General features: G+C 41.4%; 1 protein-coding gene across 8 annotated transcripts in view; it reads left to right on the top strand.

Annotated features, from left to right (window-relative positions):
* Window positions 1-12,932, top strand: part of utrn (utrophin) — a 664,110-nt gene that overhangs the window by 586,925 nt on the left and 64,253 nt on the right. For all 8 annotated transcript variants that reach the window (XM_041182782.1, XM_041182783.1, XM_041182789.1 and 5 more), the window contains one exon: window positions 8,509-8,645. In XM_041182782.1, the coding sequence (XP_041038716.1) occupies window positions 8,509-8,645 (137 nt within the window). The remainder of the gene's footprint in view (window positions 1-8,508; window positions 8,646-12,932) is intronic.

Here is a 12,932-nt window from a genome sequence, read left to right on the forward strand (position 1 = left end):
CCCCACCCGCCCCCCCCACCCCAGCCAGGGGAAACATCGTCCCTGCATCCAGTCTTTCCTGAAATATTAGTAAAATAATGCGGATGCTGGAAATCTGAAATAAAAATAGAAAATTCTGGAAAAACTCAGTAGGTCTGGCAGCACCTGCGAAGAGAGAAACAGAGTTAACGTTTCGAGTCCGTCTGAAGAATAGCCATACGAACTGGAAAGGTTAACTGTTTTTCTACCCTGTCAAGTTCCCTCTGAATCTAATATCTCAATGCGATCACCTCTCATTCTTCTAAACTCCAATGAGCAGGCCCAACCTGCTCAACTTTTCCTCGTAAGACAACCTTTTCACCCCAGGAGTCAGCCTAGTGAACCTTCCCTGATCTGCATCCAATGCAAATGTATCCTTGCTTAAGTAACGTTATTACTGCAGCCGATGTTGTTCGCTGAGCAAGCCAAATCGCAGAGAGAAACTTGTTTTACTGATCATAACTTTTTTTGTTTTGTATATTAAAAACGAGGGTAAGATTACTGATCCCAGAAGCATAGAACCCTAGTAATGTTTTTAGGATTTTAAAACTAAAAGATTTATTAACTGGAAGAAAAAAGAACTTAAACACACAGGATTAAAATTATACAGTTGAAACAGTCTTACAAAACATTCCCCCCACTTGGTTAGAACACACAAGTAAACTACTTGGCAACAGCTCCCTTATAGATTTTTAACCATTAAAAATCCAGTAATATTACCCAAGGCAAAAACTGCTGCTATGTTAATAAAGTATATTACATGACTTCTTACTTTCTTCCACTCCGCTGTGGAAATCTGAAGAAAGTTCAGAAACAGACTGCTTTCTGAAACCAAAGACTTTTCTGGCTTGAAATTGAATGGCTACTTCAAATATGCAACTTTTCTCAGCACAGAACAGGTATCAGGACATCTCCGCCGCACAGCCACCTCAACTCAACTAATTCTCTCTCCTTAAATATTTTTTTTTTCTTTTCATCCTAGGCTCCATTGTCTTAAGCACCTCTCTGAAGTCAACTTTTCCAAAATATAAAAATCTTTCATGTCTTCCTATTGTCTCCACTTTCAGGTCAAATAACTTTCCCTTGTTTACTTATGAAATATTTGTAAGCTGTAGAGGTCCCTTAAACACCTTTGAAATTTAGCAGCTGAAAAGTCAAGTCCTTACCTATCACCGAATGCAAATTTTAAAACCCAACTTAATTACTTGTAATTTCAACTTCACCAAAGCCTCTCATTACAAATGCATGCATCTAGTGCCTTTACCTTTCATCTCTCAGTTCCCACAGACAAGCTGTCTTTACTAACCTTCCCCCCAGTTTAATTAATCATGGACACACACAGACACAGACTCCTTTACAGAATACCACCATATCCCCAAAAATATTAAAATAATAACATCCATCTTCACATGGAGGCCAAAACTGTACACAGTACTCCAGGTGAAGTCGGCACCAGATTCAGCTGTGCGCCCACCAAACTGGTCAAAGTCCTGTAAGGCCATTAATAAACCAATTAAGGATGTGCGGGCGGGATGAGGTTTCATGAAGGGTTTATTACATTAATAAATATTCTTTGAACATTTCAAAAAAATGTCCCAGTTCATGTGACGCTCTCATATGAGGGGACATGTGTAAGTGATCTTTTACCTTATTTATTTAAAATTCTCATTTTGAAATTAATCTCCCTGAGGCAGCCCCCGACTCTCCCTCCTCCCCCTGCCTGCACAGGTAACACTGAGCGCTGCTGGGCGTACGTCACGCTGGGCGGGCCTTAATTGGCCCGCCCACGTAAAATGGCAGCACACAGCTGATCGCAGGTGGCGATCGGCCTGTCCGACGGGGAGTAAATTCTCCCCCAAGTGTCAGTGGGAGAACATCCAGGGGACAGTGATTATTGTATCAAAAGGTTTAGGATGATTATGGGAAGGGGCAATGAGCAATCCAGAATACGAATAATTAACTGGGGGAAAGTCAACTTCAATGGGGTAAGAACGTATCTGGGCTAAATTGGCAGGAGAAATGGTAGCTGAATGACAGGCTACCTTCGAAGAAGAGATGGTTTGGGCACAGTCAAGGTATATTCCTTAAAAAGGGAAAGGTAGGGCAAACAAACCAGAGCTTCCTGGATGGAAAAGGAGGTAGAAATTAAGATAAAAAAGAAAAAGGGTGCTTATAACAGATGCCAGGTAGAAAAAACAATTGAAAAGCAGGCTGAATACAGAAGATTCAGAGGGTGAGAAAGCATTTCAGAGAAACAAAGAAAAGAGACTGGCAGCTAACATAAAACGGAATCCCAAAGTCTTTTCTAGGCGTATAAATAGTGAAAGGGTAGTAAAAGAAGAAGTCAGGTCGATTGGGGACCAAAAAGGGGATTTATGCATGGAGGTGGGTGACATGGCTGAGGTATTAAATGAATACTTCGCATCATAAGAAATCGGAGCACAAGTAGGTCATTCAGCTCTTCGAGCCCACTCTGCCATTCGGTGAGATCATGGCTTGATGTTTACTTCAACATCATTTCCTGCACTATCCCCATATCCCTGGATGTTTTGAATAAGTAGAAATCTATCGATCTCAGTCTTGAACATACTCCATGACTTAGCCTCGCCAACCCTCTGCGGGAAGAGAATTCAAAAGATTCACCACCCCCTGAAGAAATTCCTCCTCATCTCAGTCCTAAATGGCCTGTCCCTTATTCTGAGACTGTGTCCCCTAGTCTAAACCCCTCAGCAAAGGGAAACATCCTCCCTGCATATATCCTGTCGAGCCCTAAGAATTGGTATGTTTGAATGAGATCACCTCTCATTCTTCTGAACTCCAGAGAATAAAGGCTCAGTCGATTTAATCTTTCCTCAGAGGACAATCCTTCCACCCCAGGAATTAATTTGGTAAACCTCCGTTGCACTCCCTCTATGGCAAGTATATCTTTCCTAAAGCAAGGAGACCAAAACTGCACACAGTACTTCAGCTGTGGTCTCATCAAAGCAGTAATAATTGCAGTAAGACATCTTTACTCCTATACTCAATCCCCTTGTAATAGAGGCCAACACAATTTGCCTTAATTGCTTGTTGTACCTACATGTTAACTTTCAGTGACTCATGAACAAGGACACCCAAGTCCCTTTGAAGTCCAACACATCCCAGTCTCTCACCATTTAAGAAACACTTTCTCTTACTGTTTTTCCTACTAAAGCAGATAACCTTACATTTCTCCTTATTTTATTCCATCTGCCAATTTTTGACCAATCGCTTATCTTCTCCAAATCCCCTTGAAGCATCTTTGCATCCTCCTCACAACTCACACTTCCGCTCAGTTTTGTGTCATCCGCAAACTTGGAAATATTACATTTAATCCCCACATCCAAATCATTGATTATAGATTGTGGGCCCAAGCATTGATCCTTATGGTACCCCACTAGTCACAGTCTGCCGACCTGAAAATGACCCATTTATTCCTACTCTGTTTTCTGCTCTTAACCAGTTCTCAATCTATGCCAGTATATTACCCTCAATCCCATGTGCCCTAATTTTGTTTACTAACCTCTTGTGTCGGACTCTATCAAAAGTTTTCTGAAAATCTAAATATACCACATCCACCAGTTCCCCTTATCTACTCTGCTAGTTACATCCTCAAAAAACTTCCAACGGGCTTGTTAAACTTCAACAGGCTTGTTAAACTTCAAATCATGTCGACTCTGCCCAATCCTGACATTAATTTCTAAGTGTCCTATTATTACATCTTTTATTATAGATTCTAGCATTTTCCCTCGTACTGATGTCAGGTTAACGAGTATGTAGTTCCCTGTTTTCTCTCTCCCTCCTTCCTTAAATAGTGGGTTACATTTGCCTACCATCATAGCTTTCGACATAGCTTCCCAATCTACCATAGCCAATTTGCCATTCATAGCTTCATTGTTTCCTTTGTTTAATCTTAAGACCCTAGTCTCTGATTTAACTACATCACTTTCAAACTTAATGTAAAATTCTATGCCATTATAGTCACTCTTTCCTAAAGGCTCCTTTATAACAAGATTATTAATTAGTCCTTTTCCATTGTACTAGATCTAAAATAGCCCTTTTCCTAGTTGATTCCTCAGTGTACTGCTCGAGAAAACCATCTTGCATACACTCCAAGAATTTGTCCTCCACAACATTATAATTAATTAGGTTTGCCCAGTCGATACGTAAATTGAAATCCCCCATGATTACTGTATTACCCTTGTTACAAGCACCTCAAATTTCCTGATTTATGCTGTGATTTACATTACCACCGCTGTTTGGTAGCCTATAAACAACACCCACCAATGTTTTCTGCCCCTTGTTGTTTCTTAGTTGCACCCAAACAAATTCTACGTTTTGATCTTCAGAACTGAAGTCATCTCTCACTAATGTACTTTTGTCATCTTTAATTAATAGAGCTACCCCACCACCTTTTCCCAGCTTCCTATCCTTTCTGAATGTTACATACTCTTGAATATTCGGGTCCCAGCTTTGGTTTTCTTACAGCCAGCTCTCTGTAATGGCTATCAGGTCATACATTTGAATTTCTATGTGAGCTGACAATTCACCTATTTTATTGCGAATGCTGCAGGCATTTAGATACAAAGCCCTTAATTCAGTTTTTTTTAACCGTTTTTGTAAACTCTGGCCCTATCTGTTGACACACTCTTGAGGCAGAATTTAGCCCAGGGCTCGGCAGGGGCAGTCTAGAAGCTGACTTCTGCCCGCGATCAAGGCCTGAAGGCAATTTCATGCTGGTGGGCCAATTAAGGCCCACCCAGTGTGAAACACAAGCGGGCGGAGCCAGGGGCGAGTGCACTTTCAATCTCCCTGAGGCACAGAGCTGCCTCAGGGAGATGAGTTTTTTTTTTAAAAAGTTGAAAAATTTAATAAAACATGTTCCGCTCATGTGACTCTGTCTGAGCAGAGACATGTTATTACTTAAGTTTTAAAACTTTTTTTTTGATTTATTTTTAGAAACCTCATCCCACCCATGGATGATGTTTCCAAAAAAATGCAAAGGCTGCTTGGCCTTTTCACCTGCCTGCCAACCGTAATGTTGGATGGGAAGCAAAAAAATTAACTTAATTGATTCTTTAATGGCCTTAACTGGCCTTTTAATTGTCGACGGGTGTGCTGCCGACTCAGACGTGCGCCTGCCGACTGAACTATCGCGCAACGGTGCGTTGATGTTGAGACACTTGCCCGACATCAACACGCATCATTTCATGCTAGAGCGGGTCGGGTGCCGCCCGCCGAGCTAAAAATTTTGCCCTTAAGTTTGCAATTACTGTCCGTTCCTACAATACTCTGATTACCATTTCCTTTATTGTGACCTTAATCTATTGCTTTGTCATTTTCCTTTAATTTACTCAATCTTCCCCTCCCTGATCCCTTCCCCTCTCTAGTTAGTTTAAAGCCTTCTCTACTTCCCTAATTATATGACTCACTAGAACACTAGCCTCAGCACAGTTCAAGTGTAGACCATTCCAATGGTACCGCTCCTACTTTCCGCAATAGTGCCCCATGATTCGAAACCCATTTCTCCTACACCAATCTTTGAGCCTTGCATTCATCTCTCTAATCTTATTTAACCTACACCAATTTGCACATGACTCAGGTAATAATACAGAGACTATTGCCTCCTGAGGTTCTGCTTTTTAATTTACTGCCTAGCTCCTCATATTCTCTATGTAGATCCTCTTTCCTAGTCTCACCCACGTCGCTGGTACCTATATGGACCATGACAACTGGATTCTCCCCCTCCCATTGCAAGTCTTCCTCTAGCCCTGAGCAGATATCCCAAACCCTGGCACTGACAGGCAACACAGCTGCCTGGATTCACACTCTCTACTGTAGAGAACAGTATCTACCCCCTGACTATACTGTCTCCTATCACTACCACATTCCTCTTCGCTCCCCCCACTTGAATGGCATCTTTCACCATGGTGCCATGGTCAGTCTGCTCAGCCACCTTGCAGCCCTCCTCCTCATCCACACAGGTAGCAAGCACCTCATACCTGTTGGACAAAGTTAGGGGCTGAGGCTCCTCTATCACGACATGCTGGCTCCCCTTACTTGCCTGACTCGCAGTTACATCCTTCTGTCCTTGACACTGACAAACTCTAAGGTTCTGTCCAACCTAAGGGGAGTGACTGCCTCCAGGTAACTCTGTCCCACAATGTCAGCAACTCAGACTGTAGCTCAGCAACTCAGAGCCAAAGTTACCTAAGCTACAGACACCTTCTGCACATATGATTGCCTGGGATAGCAGTGCACTCCACAGATTCCCATATGCTGTGGTCACTGCACACTACCAACCCTGCCATTTCTGTCCAACCTTATATAATTAATCAATTAGCTAATAATTTAAACAGATAAAGGAATAGAAAGTTGCAATATGGATACAAAATTGGCTGAGTGACAAGAAACAGAGTAATGGTTAATGGACGTTTTTCAGGCTAGAGGAAGGTTTGTAGTGAAGTTTCCCAGGGGTCAGTACTGGGACCTTTGATTTTCCTTATATATATTAATGATCTAAACTTTGGCGTACAGGGAACAATTTCAAAAGTTGTGGATGATGCAAAACTTGGAAGCATTGTGAACTGCGAGGAGGGCAGAGTAGAACTTCAAAAGGGCATAGACAATTTGGTAGAATGGGTGGATAGGCGGGAGATGAATTCAGTGCGGAGCAATGTGAGGTGATACATTTTGGTGGGAAGAACATGGAGAGACAGTATAAAATAAAATATACTACTCTAAAGGGAGTGCAGGAGCAATGGAACTTGGGTGTATATGTGCATAAGTTATTAAAGGTAGCAGAACAGGTGGAGAGAGCAGTTAATAAAGCATACAGTATCTCAGGCTTTATCAATAGGCTATAGAGTACAAGAAAAGGAGGCTATGTTGAACTTGTTAGACTTCAGTTGACGTATTGTGTACAGTTCTGGGCGCTGCACTTTAGGAAGGATGTGAAGGCCTCCTACACTGTAACAATTCTGTGATTCTGTCTGTTTTTATATTTCTTCCTAGTTTTCTCTCATACTACAATTTCTCCCTCTTTATTACTTTTTTAGTCAGCCTTTGCTGGTTTCTAAAATTTTCCAAATCTTTTGGCCTACCATTCATCTATGCAGAATTGTACATTTTTTTTTCAATTTGATATCAACCTTAACTTCCTTAGTCAGCCACTGATGGCGCATCTTTCTCATAGAGCTTTTCTTTCTCAATGGAATATATTTTTTTGATTGTTATGAAATATCTCCGTAAATGACTGGCACTGCTTCTCTGCAGTCTTACCTTTTAATTTATTTTCCCAGTTCACTTTAGCCAACTCTGTCTTCATACCCTTGTAATTGCCTTTATTTAAGTTTAAGACACTGCTTTCACACCCAAATTGGTCACCCTCAAGCTGAATGTGAAATTCTAACATGTTATGATAACTCTTACCCAGAAGATCTTTTACCATGAGGTTATTTATTAATTCTGCCTCGCTACACATTACCAGGTTTAAACCTGCCTGTTCCATGATTGGTTCTAAAATGTATTGTTCTAAGAAACTGTCCCAAATACACTCTTATGAATTCATCCTCCATGTTACCTTTACCAATTTGATTTGTCCAATATATGTGTAGATTAAAATCTCCCACGATTATTGCAGTACATTTCGTACAAGCCCCCATTATTTTTTGATTTATACTCTGCCCTACCGTATAGCTACTGTAAGGGGGCCTATAAAGCACCCCCACCTTTGACTTTATTCCTCTGCTATTTCTTATCCCCACCCAAACTGATTCTATATTTTGATCCTCCAACCCAAGATAATTTCTCACTACTGTACTGATCTCTTCCTTGATTAACTGAGCTACCCTGCCTCCTTTTCCTTTCTTCCTGTCTTTCTGAAATGTTATAGTCAAAGAATGCTGCAGAAGGCCATTCAACCCAGTGTGTCGGATGGGTAATTATATCTGGTTTGATTGGACATAAGTGCATTATGGTTAAAATAATTAGCCCTTCAACCAGAAAGATCACTGATTTGAATCCTGCAACTGCTTGATATTTGATATTATTTAAGTGGCTTGTTTCAATGCTTAGCCACAAGATTGAGGATTCTATGAAGGCAAGGCCTTGTGTCTCAAGGGGAGCAAAGAACCAGATGTTTACACCTTCAAGATGCTGTGTTTTACCCAGATGATGCAAAACCTGACAATTAAAATTGAGTTTATTAAAACTGAGTTGAAACTCGAGGGCAATGCCGGCTTAATTGTCCATAACTGATCATTCAGGCATATCTAATCCTTTGTCATAATCTTACAGGTTTTGTAAAGACAAGTTCAGCTTGATCCTCAAAGGTTCCCACTCTATTATTTTCCACCCTTAAAGACATTTAGTCCAGGAAATACAACTTTATAGATTGCGTGTGATGGAGTGAGTTGAATGGGTTGGTTTATGTCAATCCTTAAATAAATTTAAATTTTTTTATTCTTTTAGACAACTTCAGGTGAAGATGTACGTGATTTCACCAAGGTGCTGAAAAATAAGTTCAGATCAAAGAAGTACTTTGCCAAACATCCCCGCTTGGGTTATTTGCCAGTGCAAACAGTCCTAGAAGGCGAGAATCTTGAGATGTAAGTTTGATGATGTAAGATTTGCAAATATATAAATTCCTGTTTGTGGAATGACAAGTATTGCAGCACACTTCACCCTGCAGTTTAGAGAGAGAAGGAGGTTTTTAATCTGTGTGCGTACTACAAGTTACACAATACAGCAGGTAACACAGCATTAGATGGAAGCACTGGTGCACTTTGAACTCACCTCCAGAAAATCACAGTTACTCACCCAGAGAGCTGGTTAATACTGTCGTTGAAAGGAACATGTAGCCTTCTTAGTTATTTTACTCTCTCCAATAGTTTTGTCCCTCTCTCCTTCAAATCTGCCATCATCGTTCCACTCCTCAAAAACGCAACCTTTGAATCCCCCATCCCTGCAAACTGCCACCCCAGCTCCAACTTCCCTTTCCTCTCAAGACCTTGCCTCCTAAATTTGTGCCTGTCTTTCTCAGAACTTCATGTTTGAATTCCTCTGATCAGGTTTACGCCCCTGCCACAGTACTGTAATGGCTCTTATTAAAGTCATAAATGACATTCTATGTGACTGTGACAAATGCAAGTTATCCCTCCTCATCCTTTTCGACCTGTCTGTGCTTTTGACATGGTTTTTCACATCATCCTCCTCTTCACTGTCATCCAGTTGTGTGGAACTGCATTAGCCTGGTTCCATTCTTATCTAATTGTAGCCAGGGAATTGCCATCAGTGGCTTCTCTTCCCATTCCTGCACATTACCTCCCTTGGAACCCCCTTTTTCTCATCTACCTGGTTCCCTTTGGTGACATCATCCATAAACAGGTCTGTTTCAACATGTGTGACCAAGACAACTAGGTCTACCTCACTGCCATCTCTCTTCACCAACCCCTCTGCTGTCACACTGGTTATCTGACGTCCAGTACTGGATGAACAGAAATTTCTTCCCATTAAATATTGGGAAGACTGAAACCATTGCGTGGAATTTAGTGCTTTCCCTATGGTGTGTAGATGGTGTGGGGCACATTTAATCAGGCGGGTGGGGACTCTGCTGCCAACCTGCCTCTGCCCTAATTAATCTGGTGGTGGGATTGTTTGTGGATGGCTTCCCAGCCTTGTTGCCAGTTGAGGCCCTTAGGTGGGCAATTAATGCCCACTTAAAGGCCTAATCCTGCCACTGCTGGTATCCTGCCATGCGGAAAGCTCAAAAATCAAATCCTGTCAGGTTGATTATGGGCTTCTGGGGGATGTCCCTCGTTCAAAGGCATTCAGTGCCTGATCAAGGCACCTGGCACCAGGAAGGGATCCTGCTGAGAACCACTCTCACCCTTGCTGTTGACACCTCTCCCTCCCTCCATGTGATCCCCCTCCCACCATCAAGCACCTGTGGCCTGGGTCCCTGGGCAATCCTGCACTTCGGGTGGGTGCAGTACTGGCAGATGCCACCGCCTCCCTCATGGTGCTGCCAAGCAATGCACATCTGCTGGCCTCCGATTGGTTAATTGCCTGATTGGCACTTAATGTGATAGGTCTTCCAAAAAGATGGCCCCAGTCGCCTACTTTAAATACCATCTGTTGCCTTCGGCCCCTGCCACAAACCCCCGCAACCAACTCCTTCCCTTTTCCTGGCAACTGTCTGAGGCTGAATCAAACTGTTGGCAACCTCAGGGTAAGATGAGCCTTCAACCACACATCAGCAGCAACATTAAAACTGCCTTTTTCCATCTCCATAACGTGGCCTCTCTCCAACCTTACCTCTTATGCTACTAAAACCCTCACCATGCCTTTTTTACTCCAGTCTTGATTATTTTAACACATTCCTGGTTGGCTTCCCACATTTTACCCTCCATAACCTTGAGCACATTAAAAACTCTGCTGCTCTGATGCCGTTCACCCATCACCTCTGTGCTCGCTGACTTATGCTGGTTCACAGTTAAACAATGCCTTGATTTTAAAATTCTCATCCTTGTTTTTAAATCCCTCCATGGTCTGGCTCCTATCTATCTCCTCCAGCCCCACAACCCTCAGATATTGCACTCCTTCACTTTAAGCCTCTTGCGCATCTCCAATTTTAATCATTCCACCATTGGAGGCCATGCTGTTGGCTGCCTAGGACCTAACCACTGGAATTTCCTCCCTTAACCTCTCCACCTCTCTGCCTTGCTTTCCTCCTATAAGATGCTTCTTAAAAACTAGCTCTTTGCCCAAGCTTTTGGTCATCTGCCCTAGTGTCTGCTCATTATGTGGCTTGTGTTAAATTTTGTTTTATAATATCTCTGAAGCACCTTGGGATGTTCTATTACTTTAAAGCGTATATATATATATATATATATATATATATAATACATTATATATATATGTATATATAATATATGTGCTGATGACCCCAGTGAACCATTGGGCTCACTTGCTGATGCTTCTTATCTGACCACTTCCACCTCTACAACAACAAGTGGTACCAGTGCAGCCAGAGCACTCTCCGATACCAAATGCAGCCCTAGTAACAAATTCAAAATTACCAGCATATGTTTTTAAAACTTCAAAATTTTAAATGTTTAATTTAATAATGGGATGGTTTCACTGATGGCTGAGTTGAAGAGTGTAGCTGAGCCTTACACTTTGATTTCATTGATTTGATTTCCAGCCTCTGCCTGTTGTCAGGTGCCCCGGCTGTACAGAGGAAACCAGGAAAATTGTTTAGTGATGTCGTGGGAACAGGACTGGCATGAATATCCTCACAGGGAGATTTGCTAGTACTGTTGGGGGTGGATTTAAACTAGATTGACAGGGGGATGGGAACATGAGGGCAAATTCAGAGCAGAGAACACGAGATGGAGAATTAGTGAGTGACTCTGAAAGACAGAAGAAACACAGGTTAAAAAGCATAGAGCACAGGAATTTGGTGGTGTTAAAAGGTATATATATATATATAAATGCAAGGAGTATAGCAAATAAAGCCAATGAGCTGAGGGCACAAATAGGTGCATGCCAGCATGATGTCATCGCTATAATGGAAACTTGGCTTAAATGGCAGTTCAGAATCCCAGGATAGAGAGGGGGATAAAAATGGTGGCATGATTGGTTAAAGAATCAATTACATCCATGAGGAGGGATGATATATTAAATGAAGCATCAAATAAGGCCATATGGATTGATCTCAGAAATAAAAAAGGGGCAGCCACACTGCTAGGAGTGTACTTCAAATAGTGGAAGGGAATTAGAAGATCAAATGTGGAGACAAATTTCTGAGTGCAAAACCAATAGGGCAGTAATGGTTGGGGACTTCAACTACCCTAATATTAATTGGGATACAAACAGTGTGAAGAGTACAGAGCGCACAAAATTGCATTCAAGAGAACTTTTTCAGCCAGCACATAACAAGCTCAACAAGAGGGGGTCACATTTCTAGATTTAGTCTTAGGAAATAAAGCTGGACAAGTAGACGAAGTAGCAGTGGGGGACCATTTTGAGATAGTGATCATAATACAGTTATATTTAGCATCATTTTGGAAAAGGACAAAGATAGAACAGGAGTAAAATTTCTAAATTGGGAGAAGACAAATTTTACGAAGTGAACTGGTGAAAGTGGACTGGATACAGCTACTAGAAGGGAAAACAGTATCAAATCAGTGGGAGGCATTCAAAAGCAAGATTCTACAGACACAGTGTAGTCCCCACAAAGAAAAATAGTGGTACTGCCAAATCTAGAGTATCCTGGTTATCCAGAAGCATACAGGGTAAGATAAAGCAGAAAAGGAAAGCTTTTGACAGTCACAAAAAGCTTATACCGTAGAAAGGCGAGAGGAGTATAGAAAGCACAGGGGTGAAGAAAGAAAGGAAATTAAAAAAGCTAAGAGAGGATATGAAAATATATTGGCAGGTAAAATCAAAGAAAAGATTTTTTACGAGTACGTTAAAAGCAAGAGAATAACTAAGAAAAGGGTAGAGCTATCAGGACCACAGCTGATATTAGTGCTGAGCAAGCCAGATTTCCGATTGAAATCTGTTATTGCTGATGTATTTTTTTTTGTGCATTGAAGAAACGAGGAGGGAAAGCTACTGAACACAAAAGCACCGGACTCTAGTGATAACTGTTCAAATTTGAAGAATTAAATTGTTTATAGAAAGAAAAGATAAAACTTAAACGCATAAGATAAAAAATACAGTTAGAAAAAACTTTATAAAATAACCCCAAAATGCTTTATCAAAGGTACACAATAAAACCATGCTTTGGGCAACAGCCCTTATTGATTCTTAACCATAAAATCCAGGAAAGTTACCCAAGCTGAGAAATTGCTTTCACTTTAAGCAGAAGAACGATCCATGACTTCTCA

The sequence above is a fragment of the Carcharodon carcharias genome, chromosome 2, assembly GCF_017639515.1.
Source record: "Carcharodon carcharias isolate sCarCar2 chromosome 2, sCarCar2.pri, whole genome shotgun sequence".
NCBI lineage: Eukaryota > Metazoa > Chordata > Chondrichthyes > Lamniformes > Lamnidae > Carcharodon > Carcharodon carcharias.